This window comes from Bolinopsis microptera, chromosome 9 (assembly GCF_026151205.1).
Source record: "Bolinopsis microptera isolate Bmic1 chromosome 9, MBARI_Bmic_1.0, whole genome shotgun sequence".
Taxonomy (NCBI): domain Eukaryota; kingdom Metazoa; phylum Ctenophora; class Tentaculata; order Lobata; family Bolinopsidae; genus Bolinopsis; species Bolinopsis microptera.
In genome coordinates, this window is record NC_087080.1 from 2,321,484 (window position 1) to 2,336,186 (window position 14,703).

The 14,703-nt window shown below is 36.4% G+C and overlaps 1 protein-coding gene across 3 annotated transcripts in view; it reads left to right on the forward strand.

Annotated features, from left to right (window-relative positions):
* Positions 1–3,386: 3,386 nt before the first annotated feature.
* The window catches only part of LOC134820767 (filamin-C-like), a 77,797-nt gene continuing 66,480 nt past the window's right edge, over positions 3,387–14,703 (forward strand). For 2 of the 3 annotated variants that reach the window (XM_063831356.1, XM_063831354.1), the window contains exons 1-3: positions 3,408–3,565; positions 3,836–3,924; positions 4,445–4,524. In XM_063831356.1, coding sequence (XP_063687426.1) covers positions 3,437–3,565; positions 3,836–3,924; positions 4,445–4,524 — 298 coding nt within the window. In that variant the 5' untranslated portion in view covers positions 3,408–3,436. Of the gene's footprint in view, positions 3,566–3,835; positions 3,925–4,444; positions 4,525–14,703 lie in introns of all 3 variants that reach the window. The other variant, XM_063831355.1, reaches the window with a different exon arrangement.

A 14,703-nucleotide genomic window follows, 5' to 3' on the forward strand; every position in this document is an offset into this window, starting at 1 on the left:
TCTGTTGGGTAGACAGTTGGTCTAGAGACTGCTTGATATCCTTCAATTCAAGAGAAATGTGCGGTTCCTGCCGAGTATGTTCATCAAGCTGGTCAATGATATCATGTATCAGTTTCTCAGTGTCAAGCTTGGGAGCAGTAGATGAGACAAGACCTTTGGTGGAAAGATCAGTGATTTGTTTCTGAAGGTCCTCAATAGCCGTTTTAACACCATTCACATCTTCACTTAGTTCTCCTTTACAGTGGTCTTCTATGCTTTTGACCCGGTTTTGATGGTCTTTCAAACCATGTTCATTGGTTAGCAGGTGTTGCAGGTGAAGGTCGAGGTTTTGGATCACCTGGATTGACTCTTTCATTTTATCAACATCAATTGTTGATAGTGATTTTGTCAAGGTTTCTATGTCTTTGAGGTTCTGACAGGCAGAGTGTACCTCATAATCACTATTGGACTGTTGTAGACTCAGGGTGTTCCGACATTTGTAGCAGAAGTTGTCGTGTGAGTTGGTTGGTACAGGTGCTACGTAGCAAAATGGACATAACCACTGTTCCAGCTTCAATATTGACGGCTTCGTGATACCCTTTAGTCCCAGACAATCTGCATGCCAGTTCTGTTTGCATCCTGTGCATACTAGCTTGAAGCTTCCAGTATTCGACTGGCTACATGGGCATCTATCAACATTATGATGCTCTTTTTTAGTGTTTTGCCCTGTTCCTGTCACAGAGCCACGTCTATTTCCGGTAGATGGTGTTTTTATACCTGTACCTGACATCACACAGCCAAGCAACACACAGCTAATAAAGACAGCACAGCAAACAAACAACGAATTACTCACGGCTCCCCTTTGGGGGTACTAGTACATGCTATTCCTGAACTCAAATTATTTGTTATATAGCAGCGCTGAAAGTATTAAAAATTAATTAACGTTTGATTCCGTACGTTCATGATCCGTTATTATGCATTCACCTTCAGGTGGTGTCGACGGATCATGCGAAAAGGGTTTTTGACAGGCTGTGCCCTTACCATAATTAAACTGAACCATTGCCTGATACGATGTAAACAAGAATGTCCCAAATTTTTTTCCTGGGGAGGAAACGTTACTTTTACATTTTTCAAAAAACCGGTATTTATTTTACATTTGGAGATAGGCTCCAGTTTGCTACTTTACTTTACTTTAGCAAATATAATATTTCTGATTTCTAAATTATTCCAAAACATCTGTAAATAATTGGAATTGTTTTTGAACTCAAATTTTTTCACAATTTCAACTATATCCTTGTATCCTTGTATCCTTGTATCCTTGTATCCTTGTATCCTTGTATCCTTGTATCCTTGTATCCTTGTATCCTTGTATCCTTGTATCCTTGTATCCTTGTATCCTTGTATCCTTGTATCCTTGTATCCTTGTATCCTTGTATCCTTGTATCCTTGTATCCTTGTATCCTTGTATCCTTGTATCCTTGTATCCTTGTATCCTTGTATCCTTGTATCCTTGTATCCTTGTATCCTTGTCTCCTTGTCTCCTTGTCTCCTTGTCTCCTTGTCTCCTTGTATCCTTGTATCCTTGTATCCTTGTATCCTTGTATCCTTGTATCCTTGTATCCTTGTATCCTTGTATCCTTGTATCCTTGTATCCTTGTATCCTTGTATCCTTGTATCCTTGTATCCTTGTATCCTTGTATCCTTGTATCCTTGTATCCTTGTATCCTTGTATCCTTTGTATCATTGTATCCTTGTATCCTTTGTCTCCTTTTATCCTTGTATCCTTGTATCCTTGTATCCTTTGTATCCTTGTATCTTTGTATCCTTGTATCCTTGTATCGTTGTATCGTTGTATCCTTGTATCCTTGTATCGTTGTATCCTTGTATCCTTGTATCCTTGTATCCTTTGTATCCTTGTATCCTTGTATCCTTGTATCCTTGTATCCTTGTATCAGTGGCGTAACGAAGGGCCCCGCTGACCCCAATGTGCGGAGGGGCAATTTCGAAAACTTATCTAAAGTACTAGCAAAACTGCGCGTTTTGCTCTAGATACACACTTTTTTAGAGGCTTTACCGGCGTATCCTCTAAAATCACCTAATTTTTTCAATTTTAGGGAGGAGCACCAAAAGGGGAGGGGGCGCCAACAGGGGGGTGCTTTTACGGCGGGTGGCGCCAACAGGCAACGTTACGCCACTGCCTTGTATCCTTGTATCCTTGTATCCTTGATATCCTTGTATCCTTGTATCCTTGTATCCTTGTATCCTTGTATCCTTGTATCCTTTGTATCATTGTATCCTTGTATCCTTTGTCTCCTTTTATCCTTGTATCCTTGTATCCTTGTATCCTTTGTATCCTTGTATCTTTGTATCCTTGTATCCTTGTATCCTTGTATCCTTGTATCCTTGTATCCTTGTATCCTTGTCAGTGGCGTAACTTTCCCTGTTGGTGCCCCCTGCCGAAAATGCCCCTCCCCCCCCTGTTGGTGCCCCCTCCCTTTATGAGTTTTTCAAAATTGTCCCACACTCAAACGACGATTTTGTGCTACAGTCCAAACAGACTGCAATCAGTGCCCTTCACCCCTAATAAGCTTAAAGTATTACTTGTGGGCTTATAAAAAACTTTGACGATGCAGGACAGCAAGATACTATGTCATCATAGTTGTTGAGTGCCAATGGATCTACCAAAATAGGTTTCTCAGTAGACCAAATAGATAGTTGTTTCTGTAGATAGGATCCAACAACAAGAGTGCTGCAGCCCGCTCGCTCACCTAGTCACTTGTTAGACTTTACCACAGCCAAGCGACTAATAGTGAGGGGTTAAGGTACCATACGGGAATAACTGTCTCCAAGGATTTAACCACCGAGAACAGGTCCGACTTGCGGGGCTAACCTAATTATGATTAATGTACCAATGCTACATAATCTGGAAGACTGGAAGACTGAGCGAAGAGGGAGAAAAAGTGAGCCATTTTATGTCACATTTGTGGTACAAAATCATCAATTAAACCACTTACCACCGGCTGATTTAAAAAAAATTTTCTTATTGGCTTCGTCAGAGTTTTGTCGGCACTATATATACCGAAAACACCAGTCCCGTAACTTCTACTGTTTTTTAATATAACCGCTCGGAAATTTCCCGCACACACACAGATTTATTGAAAATATATATATATTAGATAGATATATAATGATGAATGAGAATGGAGACAGCACTGGACCTCGTAGCAGACCATAAAGCCCACAATTTCTTAGAGATTTTCTTCAGACATTTGTGAAGTTTAGATATTGATGAAGTGGGGGATTGAGATGGTGAAAAAGTTAGGTTCTCTCGAATATGCAGCTCTTGTTACTGCTCCAGTGCTTTATAATTGATTTATTTATATTTTATAAGCAATGGTTTTTATTAATAACTACATTTTTATAGATCACTGTTAACAGAACAATATCAGTGGTAGCCATGAGTGACTCAGAAGAAGAAAATTTCCAGGTTGAACTTCCCGAATGGGCTCAGATTCAACGCAAAACTTTCACTCGGTGGTGTAACCAACAACTTAAGCCTAGAAGTCTCGGCATTGAAGACTTAAAGGTTTTTTAGTTCTACAATACTTGATAAATCTCTTTAATTTGACTCTATGAGATCTTTCTTCTTTTCTTGTAAACCAAATATTATAACAGACTGAGGTAATTGCAGAGAGATTGGGTAAGTTTGTCTTGAGTGAGATTAGCTAATTAACTCACAGTAACCATGATATCAAATCCCAAAGTCTCACGTTTCAAAATAAACTTATGCCACCTGTCGTTTACCAACAGGCCTCAGGGCCCTTAGATAGCTTTTAACTGTATCTCATTGCGTCAGGTTGGGTTAAAAGATGGAACGAACCTGATTAACCTTGTGGAGCTACTCACCCAGAACCCATCACCTACACGATACACTAAGAAACCCAGGTACTATTTTATTACTAATTACCATTATGGCGAGGTGAATGTGACAGTTCAGTCTGGAACACAAAATTACTTTTGAAGTTAGGTATACATATTCATGAACTCAAACAGTGTTCAATCGAAGAATCGAAATGTGATAATGTATTCTTGCTAATCGTTGGGTTCATAAGTCTATGAATTTTGCAACCTAATTACCTAGCTTAATTAAACAATGTAATTTGATAACTATTTGTAGAAAAAAGAATACCTTTAGCCCTCATTGTGTTCTGCACATGTGTTCAGTTCAATTATATCTGTACATATACGAGAACGAAGTAACGATAGTTTCAAACAGTTGTATTCCTTAAGTTACATACATTGCATGTAGTCTTATCCCTTAAAGGTTTTAAAAAACAGCTGTCAATCTTTAAGTGGCAACATGATAGTATCATTATCTTCTTGTTGGTACACTATAATGTCCCACATATTCTTCATTGTTGGTTGTGTTGATAATATCGACAAAATGATAATTTCTCCGTCTCAGAATAAAGATGCAAATGATGGAGAACATTGGAATTGGTCTGAAAATCCTGACGGATGATGGAATCAAGCTCGTCAACATAGGTCAGACAAAAATCATTAAGTTAATGTGTAATGTGTATATTTAAATGTTAGTTATTTATAGTTTTCTCTATATTGCCAAATTGCCCCCATAAACTTCGAAGAGAGTAACTGTAACAACTCTCAAATCCTATCCGAGTTAAATCCTGTGCCGGAATTCACTAAAATCAGATTAAATAAGGGGTAAATGTGAAACGTTCCCTCTCATGCCACCGGTACCAGGATATGACTGAAGGAAATCCAACTACCCCGCTGTAATTGTCTGATTCTGTAGTGCTCAATATCCCACGCTGTAATTGGAACGGGTAACCGTTCTCTCGCAGCTAACTGTTACACGCACACCACCTTCACTCTAATCATCTGTACATTTACCTAAATCCATGTTTCGAATATATTTGTATTTTATGCTAAATATATTGTCATATCCGTAACATAATATACGCGAATTGGTCGAGCCGCAGATTTGCTCATGGCGTGATTATATTTTACCGATACCGAATGACCTGCCCATCTTTAAAATATAACTTTAAGATTTCTTCAGAAAAGTTCGCCTTTCGGTTATCCTTTTACAACACACTTCAACCCGAATGATCTTATTGAACAACGGTTGAAGTCTGCAGGCCCCAATAATGGGCCAGCACAAGAATATAAGATTACTGTACTCGATATATTGGTTTGCAAATCACAGCGTTATTATACTCTAATTCGGATTTCCTATCTGGCTCACTATTGCTCTAAAGAATGCAGCCGTCATTACACTCACCTATTGTCCAGTGTTGTCTTAAGATCTCATCATTCTGCAGGTTATCACTCCTTATATGGAATAATTAGTCAGAACGAGTCTGTTTGAGACTGCACGGTACCCCCTCCAGAAGTAACATGATATTCAATAAACATATTATACGTTAAAAGAAAACAACACAATATGTAGGCATTGGAGTGTAGAGCGAGGGCCCCTGTAATTATTATTAGATCAGACAGTTCCACGTGAAATACCACGCACACATATACTGGAGAGGTACCTTGCTGTGAGATCTATTTCAATCTTTGCGAGGGATTCCACAAATAAAGCAGCTTGTGACATGACTGATGTTACATGTAAATTACATGTTACATGTAAATTACATGTGACATATTACATATTAATGCTTTTCATACAAAATAACAACGAATTCTTCATGTTATGCATCCTGGGTTTGAACAGGATATGACCCGTTTAAAATATTTCCATCACGTTACATTACATTATTCTCAATAAATGTAATAGATTTGTAGTGTTTTAATTAGTTTAAAATATAATATATCTGTTTGAAGCTGCACTGCTATACCGAGCGTGTTTCAGTTCCGGTTAAACATCGTGTGTAAGAAAATCTGGAAATTTAGATAGCGATAACTTGACAAATCCGGACTGTGAAGCGTTTTCTTAAAACCTACTTTTTAAGGAAAAGTTTAAAACAAAAGAACTGTTAGGGTTCAAGATGTGCCCTTAAGATCCAAACATTCATTTTACGTCCAACAGTCTTCAATGACATTTGTGATGTTTCAGGCTGACTGCTTGTTCAGATTAGATATCTACCACTATCTACACACGTATATATTTACTAGAACTGGAGAGTTCAGTGACGAATTTAGTTGTGATTAATAAATGCATTAATGAATTGTTAAATGTATGACAAAACCTTAGGGTTGTCTTAATTAAGGGGTGTCTCCCTGGAATTAAAGTCCGATTTCCAAACTCCTAATATTCTGCATCTCACAGAGTCCAGAAAAGCACGCCTCACTGACCCGTGCTCATTACATTAGATGATTTACTTTTTACAAGTTAACAATGACTTGCTTTAATCATCCGAGATTCACATTATTATCCTCATATTCCGGAATTATGCATAATTTATAATATCAAAACGGAATAGAATATGCTCATATTATTAGGATCTGGCCGGCGTTTACACACAAACGACCCTTTGTTATTGTAACAAGTTTACATGACCACGAACAATGCAAACTGTAATATTATTGTTGTAGCAACTAATCGTTTTCAACATGGAGTTGTATATATAACTAACTATAATACAACTTAATTATTGAGTCCATCGGTTAGTTATTAAAGGGGTGTGGGTATAAGTTACTTTTGGGCCACCCTGTATTACAACTTAATTATTATTATTGGCTACATCAGCGCAGTAAAACATTTGTAACATCTTGTTTATCATGAAATAAAGTGTGACTCAAGTCATCTAGTTATAATAGTGTTGTAACATCATATCTTCCGACTTGCAAACAAAACAGTTTCAAGATCATGGTAGGTTTATATCATAATAATAAGATAATAGTACCCCCCTCAATATTGTGAACAACTACACAGTGCAGTTTTATTGTTACACTTATTGAGGTGATAGAGATAAGGAGAAATACACATATAACTATACACATTACACATCTGACATTGTGTAATTAAATACTGCCCGTTACCAAGGTAACTAATTAGTTACCTTGGTAACTTATTTATCCTAATTTCATGTTTTAACGGCTGACTCCACACCACATGTCACTGTGTTATAGGAAATCTTGATTGAGAGTTCCTTACTCGGGATTATTACGACGGGTTTATTAACGACCGGTTAAAATATGGTTCGGGAAAAATATGGCGAAATTGCTCAAAACCCACCACATTTTCCCGGTCGCCATTTTACCGGTGTCCAACCTTTCTGTAAATTTCCTTATTAGAGATAAGCAAGTTTAGAAATTTTCGCATTGCTAAAACTTGTGAAACAAGTCGAATTATCAATAATTGTTGAAAGTAGACAGAAATAATGACTCGTGGTTAATCAAACTTCGAAAGAATGCATCGTTCACATTTTTTAGAATTATGAATAAATGACTGATAAAACTGATTCATGTTATTGACAGTTTTAATTAATTCAAGTTTTAATTTAACTGTTACTTTTACTTTGAGTCCTATTTCATAATGTAGAGATAGTCAATACCTAAGAAATTAAAAATTGGCCTATTTAAATCAACTTTGACAATAAGGATATATGACAAGAATTGGGCAAAAAGGTGAATTTTTTGCAATTTTAGCCAAATGAAGTCGAAAAACCTACAACAAGTGTCCCAATAGTCTTCTTTAGTGAATATAAGACAACGATTAAAATATGAGCACCCATACCCCTTGGGAACCCTAAAAGCTGAGACGGCGGGTTTATTAACGACCGCACCGGTGAAAATGTGGTTCGGGAAAAATATGGCGAAATTACCCTAAACCCGCCACTTTATCCCGGTCATAATAATCCCGAGTAAGGTATAACATAAGCTCTCAAGAGTATTATACCCAACATTGGCCGGCGAACTGATAGCTGCTCCAGAAGCAATGAAACTACATATTATCTTCTAGATAAAATTAGTCATAGTACTTTCAGCCGGAGCTATCATTTTTTTATTTTTATTGAAAATCTTTTCAAAATAGTACATACATCAATGTAATTGCATGAAAATAATACGGTCAAAAGTGATTTCTATGTACTATAATGACGGGAAACCAGAACGTAGTTCGTGCAAAAATTACACCTACAAAATATGGTCCCTGACAAAACATTTCATACAATCAACACATATAAATTTAAGATATATTGTTATAGAGAAGATTGTGCAATAATAAAATACAGCGTGCATAAAATATCATAATGTTAATAATTTGTTAACTTGTTAATGAAATAGATTATATCATACAATACTTTTAAAAACCCAACCCACAACCCACCCCACCCCTAACCCCTTAAATAGTTTGGATCGGTTATTTTAGATCAGAGAATTGGCATTGGGAGAAATGAGATGCATCTAATCATTATCAGACAGGTAGAATTCAGCGTGACTATCGTTTGGATCTGTGGGTAGCATTTCCGACCATAGGTGATCCTTAAGTTTGGCCTTGAAGATATCAGGACAGCTATGCCCTATGGTCTCTTATTTCGAGAGGAAGTTTATTCCAGAGCAGATGTGTCCGATAAAAGAATGATTTCTTAAGGAGACTGCTATTACACTGTGTTTGAACAAGAGTCGTTACATAACTAAGTGACATAAATCTAAAAGATAGTATGGTTATTTTCTAAATATAAACTGAAACTCTGAAAAGAAAAAGCTCTCTGTTGATATATAAAACATTATGGAAATATTAATTTCATAACGTTTGTTTCAAGCCGAGAAACTTGACATTTCGTCCCTTTTTGAGAAAGCTTTGATAGTGTTATAGAGTCGATAAAAGTTAGTCTCTGATGGACCGACCCCACAATCCATATTCAACAGCTCATTTAAAAACCTGAAAAATATCAATTATATGATGACTCGACCTGCTGTGTCAAGCTTAGGATATTTCTAGCATATTTGTAATTTTTAGCATATTTGTCATACACTCACACGCATATATAAATATTACTGTAGACTCTCGTGCAGCTAAATTTGTTTATTTCTATTTGTCCCTGACATGGAGCTAATGTGAGGACCATGCATATTAATTACATTAATTACATATTAATTACACTATATTAGATATCACTAAGAGAGATAGGATCATCACGACATTTAATAGCACAAATGTGTTAATGTGGTGCTCTTAAACCAGCTGCAATTCTTAGACTTCTGGAAACTACTAAACAGTCAGCGACTAGATGGCTATCAAGTACTCAGACTGTTTGGGTACGAAAATTTGGGTAATTAGTTATCTTGGTAAATTAAGGTTTACGGTATTTCGGGTTTCAAAGTTGTATAAGTTTTTAAAACCTTACAATTCCACACAGTTACGGGGGGGGGGGGGGGGGGGGGGGGGGTCCCTTTACCACTTATTCTAGATATTGCGAAAAAACAGAAATTAGTCTGATGTTTTTCGCTTTATTCGACTGTTACGGCGAAAACTACGAGAAAATTATGGAAATGTTTCGCCATTTCGCCAAAATGACTAAATTTATGCTCCGTTTTGTTCCTCCATTTTTCTCCCAAAAATCAAAGTCCAAACCTGGTGATACTTGGCCCTCTATTGTTTGTAATATTTATAAATGACATGTTCTCCTGTGTCTCTGAAGGCACCAATATTGCCCTTTATGCAGATGACACTAAAATTTGGAGGGAGATTCTTGGTTACCCTGACCATCACATAATCCAAAATGACATCAATAGATTGTATGATTGGTCAGTGAGAAATCGAATGAAGTTCCACCCACAAAAGTGCAAAGCCCTCTCTGTGTCCCTGCAAAGAAACGTGCTGGATAACTTGCCATTCAATACCTTCTTTTATAAACTTTCTGGAAGTGATATTGACTTTGTGCCCTCTCAGTCAGATTTAGGAGTCGCAATAAACTCCAGGTTTAATTGGGGAGCACAATGTAAAGCGCTTGTTTCCAAAGCTACCTCCAGACTTGGACTACTTAAGAGAACATGTCATTTCACTACTGATAAAAGGCAGAAAAGGTCGTTCTATTTGGCGTTAATTAGGTCTATATTTGAACATTGTTCTGTCATATGGTCCCCTCAATCTGCAACTCATCTTCAACAGTTTGTTGCTATCCAAAAGAGGGCTATTAAATGGATCAATGGTGAACCCTACTCCAGTTATAATGACGATAAACTTGCTACAGAGCAAAAGAAGCTAAATATTCTCCCTGTCATGCAGAAGTTTATTTATAACGATCTTATGACCTTCTATAAAATAGTGAATAGCATAATCCCAGTTTCGCTTCCTACTTATATAGTCCTATGCCGTCCAGAGGGCACCCGGTACACTAGGCACAATGCTCAAATAATCGATAGGTCGGATACTTCAACTTACATGAGTACCACTGTGCCCTGCTCGGATGCCTTCCGAAATAGCTTCTTTTATAGATCTATGCTGAAATGGAATAGTCTACCAGTATGTATCCGGCAGTCAGAGCGGATTTCTACTTTTAAGGCCAATCTGATCAAGTACCTCTGGGCTGCCGATACAGTCTGGCCAGACTAGTCTCAGAAATGTGTTTTTGTTGGTTACAATTCTGTCCGTCCAATTCCCTATCTGCTTGTCCTTCTTTTTCTTCTATCAGTTGTGACGGAATTGTAATGAACAAAATCCATATATAATTATTTATGATATGTTTGATTTCTTGTTATTGTATGTCATTCAAATTTGGTAGACGGCCCCAACGTTAATGTGGCTTTTGCTATGTGTTGGTTCAGCCGAATTAATTATTATGTAATCAAGTTTATTTTTCTCTTTTAGTTAGTTGTCATCCGGCCAAACATTAAGCAACTTATATTGCAGCACCATTTTTCAATTAGAATATTAAAATATGTCATTGTAATTTTGCATGGCTGAAATGTAACGCTTGATTTGTATATATAATAATTAATTGAATTTTCAAATAAAAAAATAAAATGACCATCTCTCAGTTATCAGTTGTGAGTTACCTGAGTTACATGAGTAACCAATGACCCTGACCAATGTGAATCACTATAAGTACCCTGTCAACTGGAATGTGTGTAACTACAATATAAGAATATGATCCTCACCTGTCACGCTGACTGATAACAGAGCTCCACATAATTAATGCACATAATTAATGATCTACTAATATTAATAACACAGTAACACAGTAACACAGTAACATAGTGTGGGAGTGTATGTAGTGAATATTGGGATCCCAGTGTAATGTGTGATAGATAACACTATCTGTGGGTGTAATGTGTTAGGTGGGAGTATTGCAGTGTTATAATTAAGAGGGGTGTAAAGGTTTCCAGTGGATTATCTTGGTAAAGTGTCACACGTTAGTAGCCTAACGTAGGGTTTTGGTAACTGTGAATTCGGGTTTTGGTAACTGTGAAGTCAAGTTTTGGTAACTTGGAAGTCGAGTTTTGGTAACTGTGAAGTCGGGTTTTGGTAACTGTGAAATCAGGTTTTGGTTACTGTGAAGTCGGGTTTTGGTAACTGTGAAGTCGGGTTTTGGTTACTGTGAAGTCGGGTTTTGGTAACTGTGAAGTCGGGTTTTGGAAACTGTGAAGTCAGGTTTTGGTAACTGTGAAGTCGGGTTTTGGTAACTGTGAAGTCGGGTTTTGGTCGGGTTTTGGTAACTGTGAAGTCGGGTTTTGGTAACTGTGAAGTCGGGTTTTGGTCGGGTTTTGGTAACTGTGAAGTCGGGTTTTGGTAACTGTGAAGTCGGGTTTTGGTAACTGTGAATTCGGGTTTTGGTAACTGGGAAGTCGGGTTTTGGTAACTGGGAAGTCGGGTTTTGGTTATTTTGAGGTCGGGTCTGTAGCAGATATCTCTAGAGGTGTAGGAGTGGATGAGACCAGTGTTATAGCAGTATGTGATGGTACAGCTAATGATATCAGAAACTTTGTTATCTCAAATGATACACAATAAGGTTTGATCACATACCAGCAGATTCATTTGAGTGGTATGTTAGGTATGTATAGCTAACGACTTCAGAAATGCAACCGCATTTATCTTTGTGTACACTGAACGTCGATAATAAACTTATACTATCTGGCTCTGACACCGTTGATGATTATTATTTATTATTTATTCTCTGAAATACTCTGATTACTCATTGTATTATTATTACTCTAAAGCGATTACTCGAGGTTCAGAAACTGACAATTCTGCATAAATCTTATTTTTAAAATTAATAAATAAAATCTAATTATTCATTCGATTTCTGTAATTTATGTTATTAAATAATCGCACTAATTAATAAGTTAGAATTACTATATTTACTATCTATCTGAAGTGATGATATATCGTGTAACATAGTTAACATAGTTACCATAGTTACTTCACTCAACATAGCTCAATCAACCACAATTAAAACACTAAGCCTACTGCCTAATATTGTTTTAATAAACTGAGAATAGTAATGAAGCTAATTGGCGCAAGATTACCGTTTCATAATTATTGATTTGGTCTCTCTTTTATTAATTATGCTTTGGTTAATGCATTTACCAAACCTAACACCACATAAAATACGTTCAAATATGCAAACTATGTCGAAGAACTAAGAAGTTGTTTCTTTTTTTAATGAGGTAGACGAATGAGAGTTTGCACACAGTTGAAACTACAACGTTCACGTTTTGTCCAACCAAGAGAGCGAAATCGGAAATTGCGAAAACTGTCAATAATAATTTCTCTGTCGTCCAAGATGGGTAGAAAATGAGTCAGTCCCCTTCCCCCAAATATAAACTGTATCTCATAACTAATTAGTACTTAGTAAATGTAGACCTATTGTTATCACAATACTTATCTATTACTGTCAACATATTTCCTAGGCACTTTACGGAATTTAAGACCTCCTCGCGCATCAATTTGTCTTATTAGCTATTTATAGATTAGCATTTTGCATAATTGTAGTCTTGATTATATTTGACATTTGTGTTACATAAATTTTATATTCAAAAGCTCCCTTACAGTCTATATCTACATCGCATCTTTTGTTTGTGTTATACAAAAAGCTAAGGCTATATAATATTAACTGCGTTCAGCGCATATATTTTTACGTTTAACTTCGTTTATTTTTACAGAATATTAACTGTATTAGCATATTAAATTTGTTTATTATCTTAACGTAATATATTATTTACATCTTAAAGTGTCCATTATAAGTATCTAATGGCAGGGTCTTCAGTAATTTTAGTATCATTGTTGACAGCTGTTCGATAAAAATAAACAGTTTATTCCTCTTTTGGGGTTTAAAACGTCCAACGAATAAAGACGATATTACTGGTCACTGGACTGTATCATATAATTCAAACAGCTGAAAATCTGTTGAAGAAGAGTTCATTCTCCATTTTAAACCGTTGAAGTTCCTTATTTAATAATAATTTCAGTGTCACCTGTAAATAATAATATATTCCCTCCAATACAAAGACGGATTGAGTTTCTGATATCATTAGCTGTACCATTGAATTTAAATATTCAATCATTATGTGAGTTATTATGTGAATATGCTGGAGTCATAATTTCTCATGAAATTATATCATTTTAACTGTGATGAGAAAATAAATAGCCTACGTTGTAGCACCAGAATCAGCAGCCTAATATAGAGCTAATCTAGAGCTGTAGTGTAAAGTACTACACGTTAAATGTCACGTGTTTCTCACATCATAGGCTCCTAACGTAGATCAGCTAGATCATACTTAATGTTTGTATACGATATATCTGTGATGTTAAATGAAGGTCCTATGAAGGTAAAGGTGTCGTGATTATTGTCGTGATTATTGTCGTGATAATTGTCGGGCAACATGTCTAGAAACTGTAGTTGGTTTCATTGTTGTGTTAGTTTCATCTCACGTCATTCAGTTGAAAACAAATCATAATCACATGATATAAAAGTGATGTCACCTGTCAAATATTCCATCTTCATCTAAAATCTCATGAGTCAGGTAACTCTAAAACTAATTTGTTGTCAAATAGGCGCTCAGACTATTATCAGCTTCAGTACTAAGGTCCCAATTCACATGTAATAAATTTTGAAATGTTTGTATGTGACTGTAATGTTCTAGTGTAAATAGTGTTATTTCAGATGGTAATTGAATGTAACACACTTTATAATTCATATATCATACCAATGAAGTGAGAAATTTCTATATAAATATGTTTTTGAGCGTGAAAGAGTAGCTACAACCTGGGACATTATTATCGGTGTTTTATTTGGATGTAATTCTAATACACACCGTATACAGTATACCCGGACCAGTAATCCAACATTGAACCCCCAACAATTGAGTACATGTTAACCTCTTACAAGAGTACATGCTAATTGTTAACCTCTCAGCAGGTGTAACAAGTTGTGTAACAAGTTGTGTAACAAGTTGTGTAACAAGTTGTGTAACAAGTTGTGTAACAAGTTGTGTAACAAGTTGTGTAAGTAACCTTATATCTGGTGTGGTTACGGTGTCTACAATGTACAATGTACAATGTATAATATACAATCTAAAATGTACATTTAACAGTACCTAACAGTTAACAGGGATTATATACAGTATATATATATTTTGTTATTATAGGTGAAACTGTTAAAGCTATTGGTACTTTAATCAAGTTCACTCCAACTACTGGGGTTCAGTATCATGTTTACATTGAGAGGGTGGAGGGTGGAGGGTGGAGGGTGGAGGGTGGAGGGTGGAGGGTGGAGGGTGGAGGGTGGAGGGTGGAGGGTGGAGGGT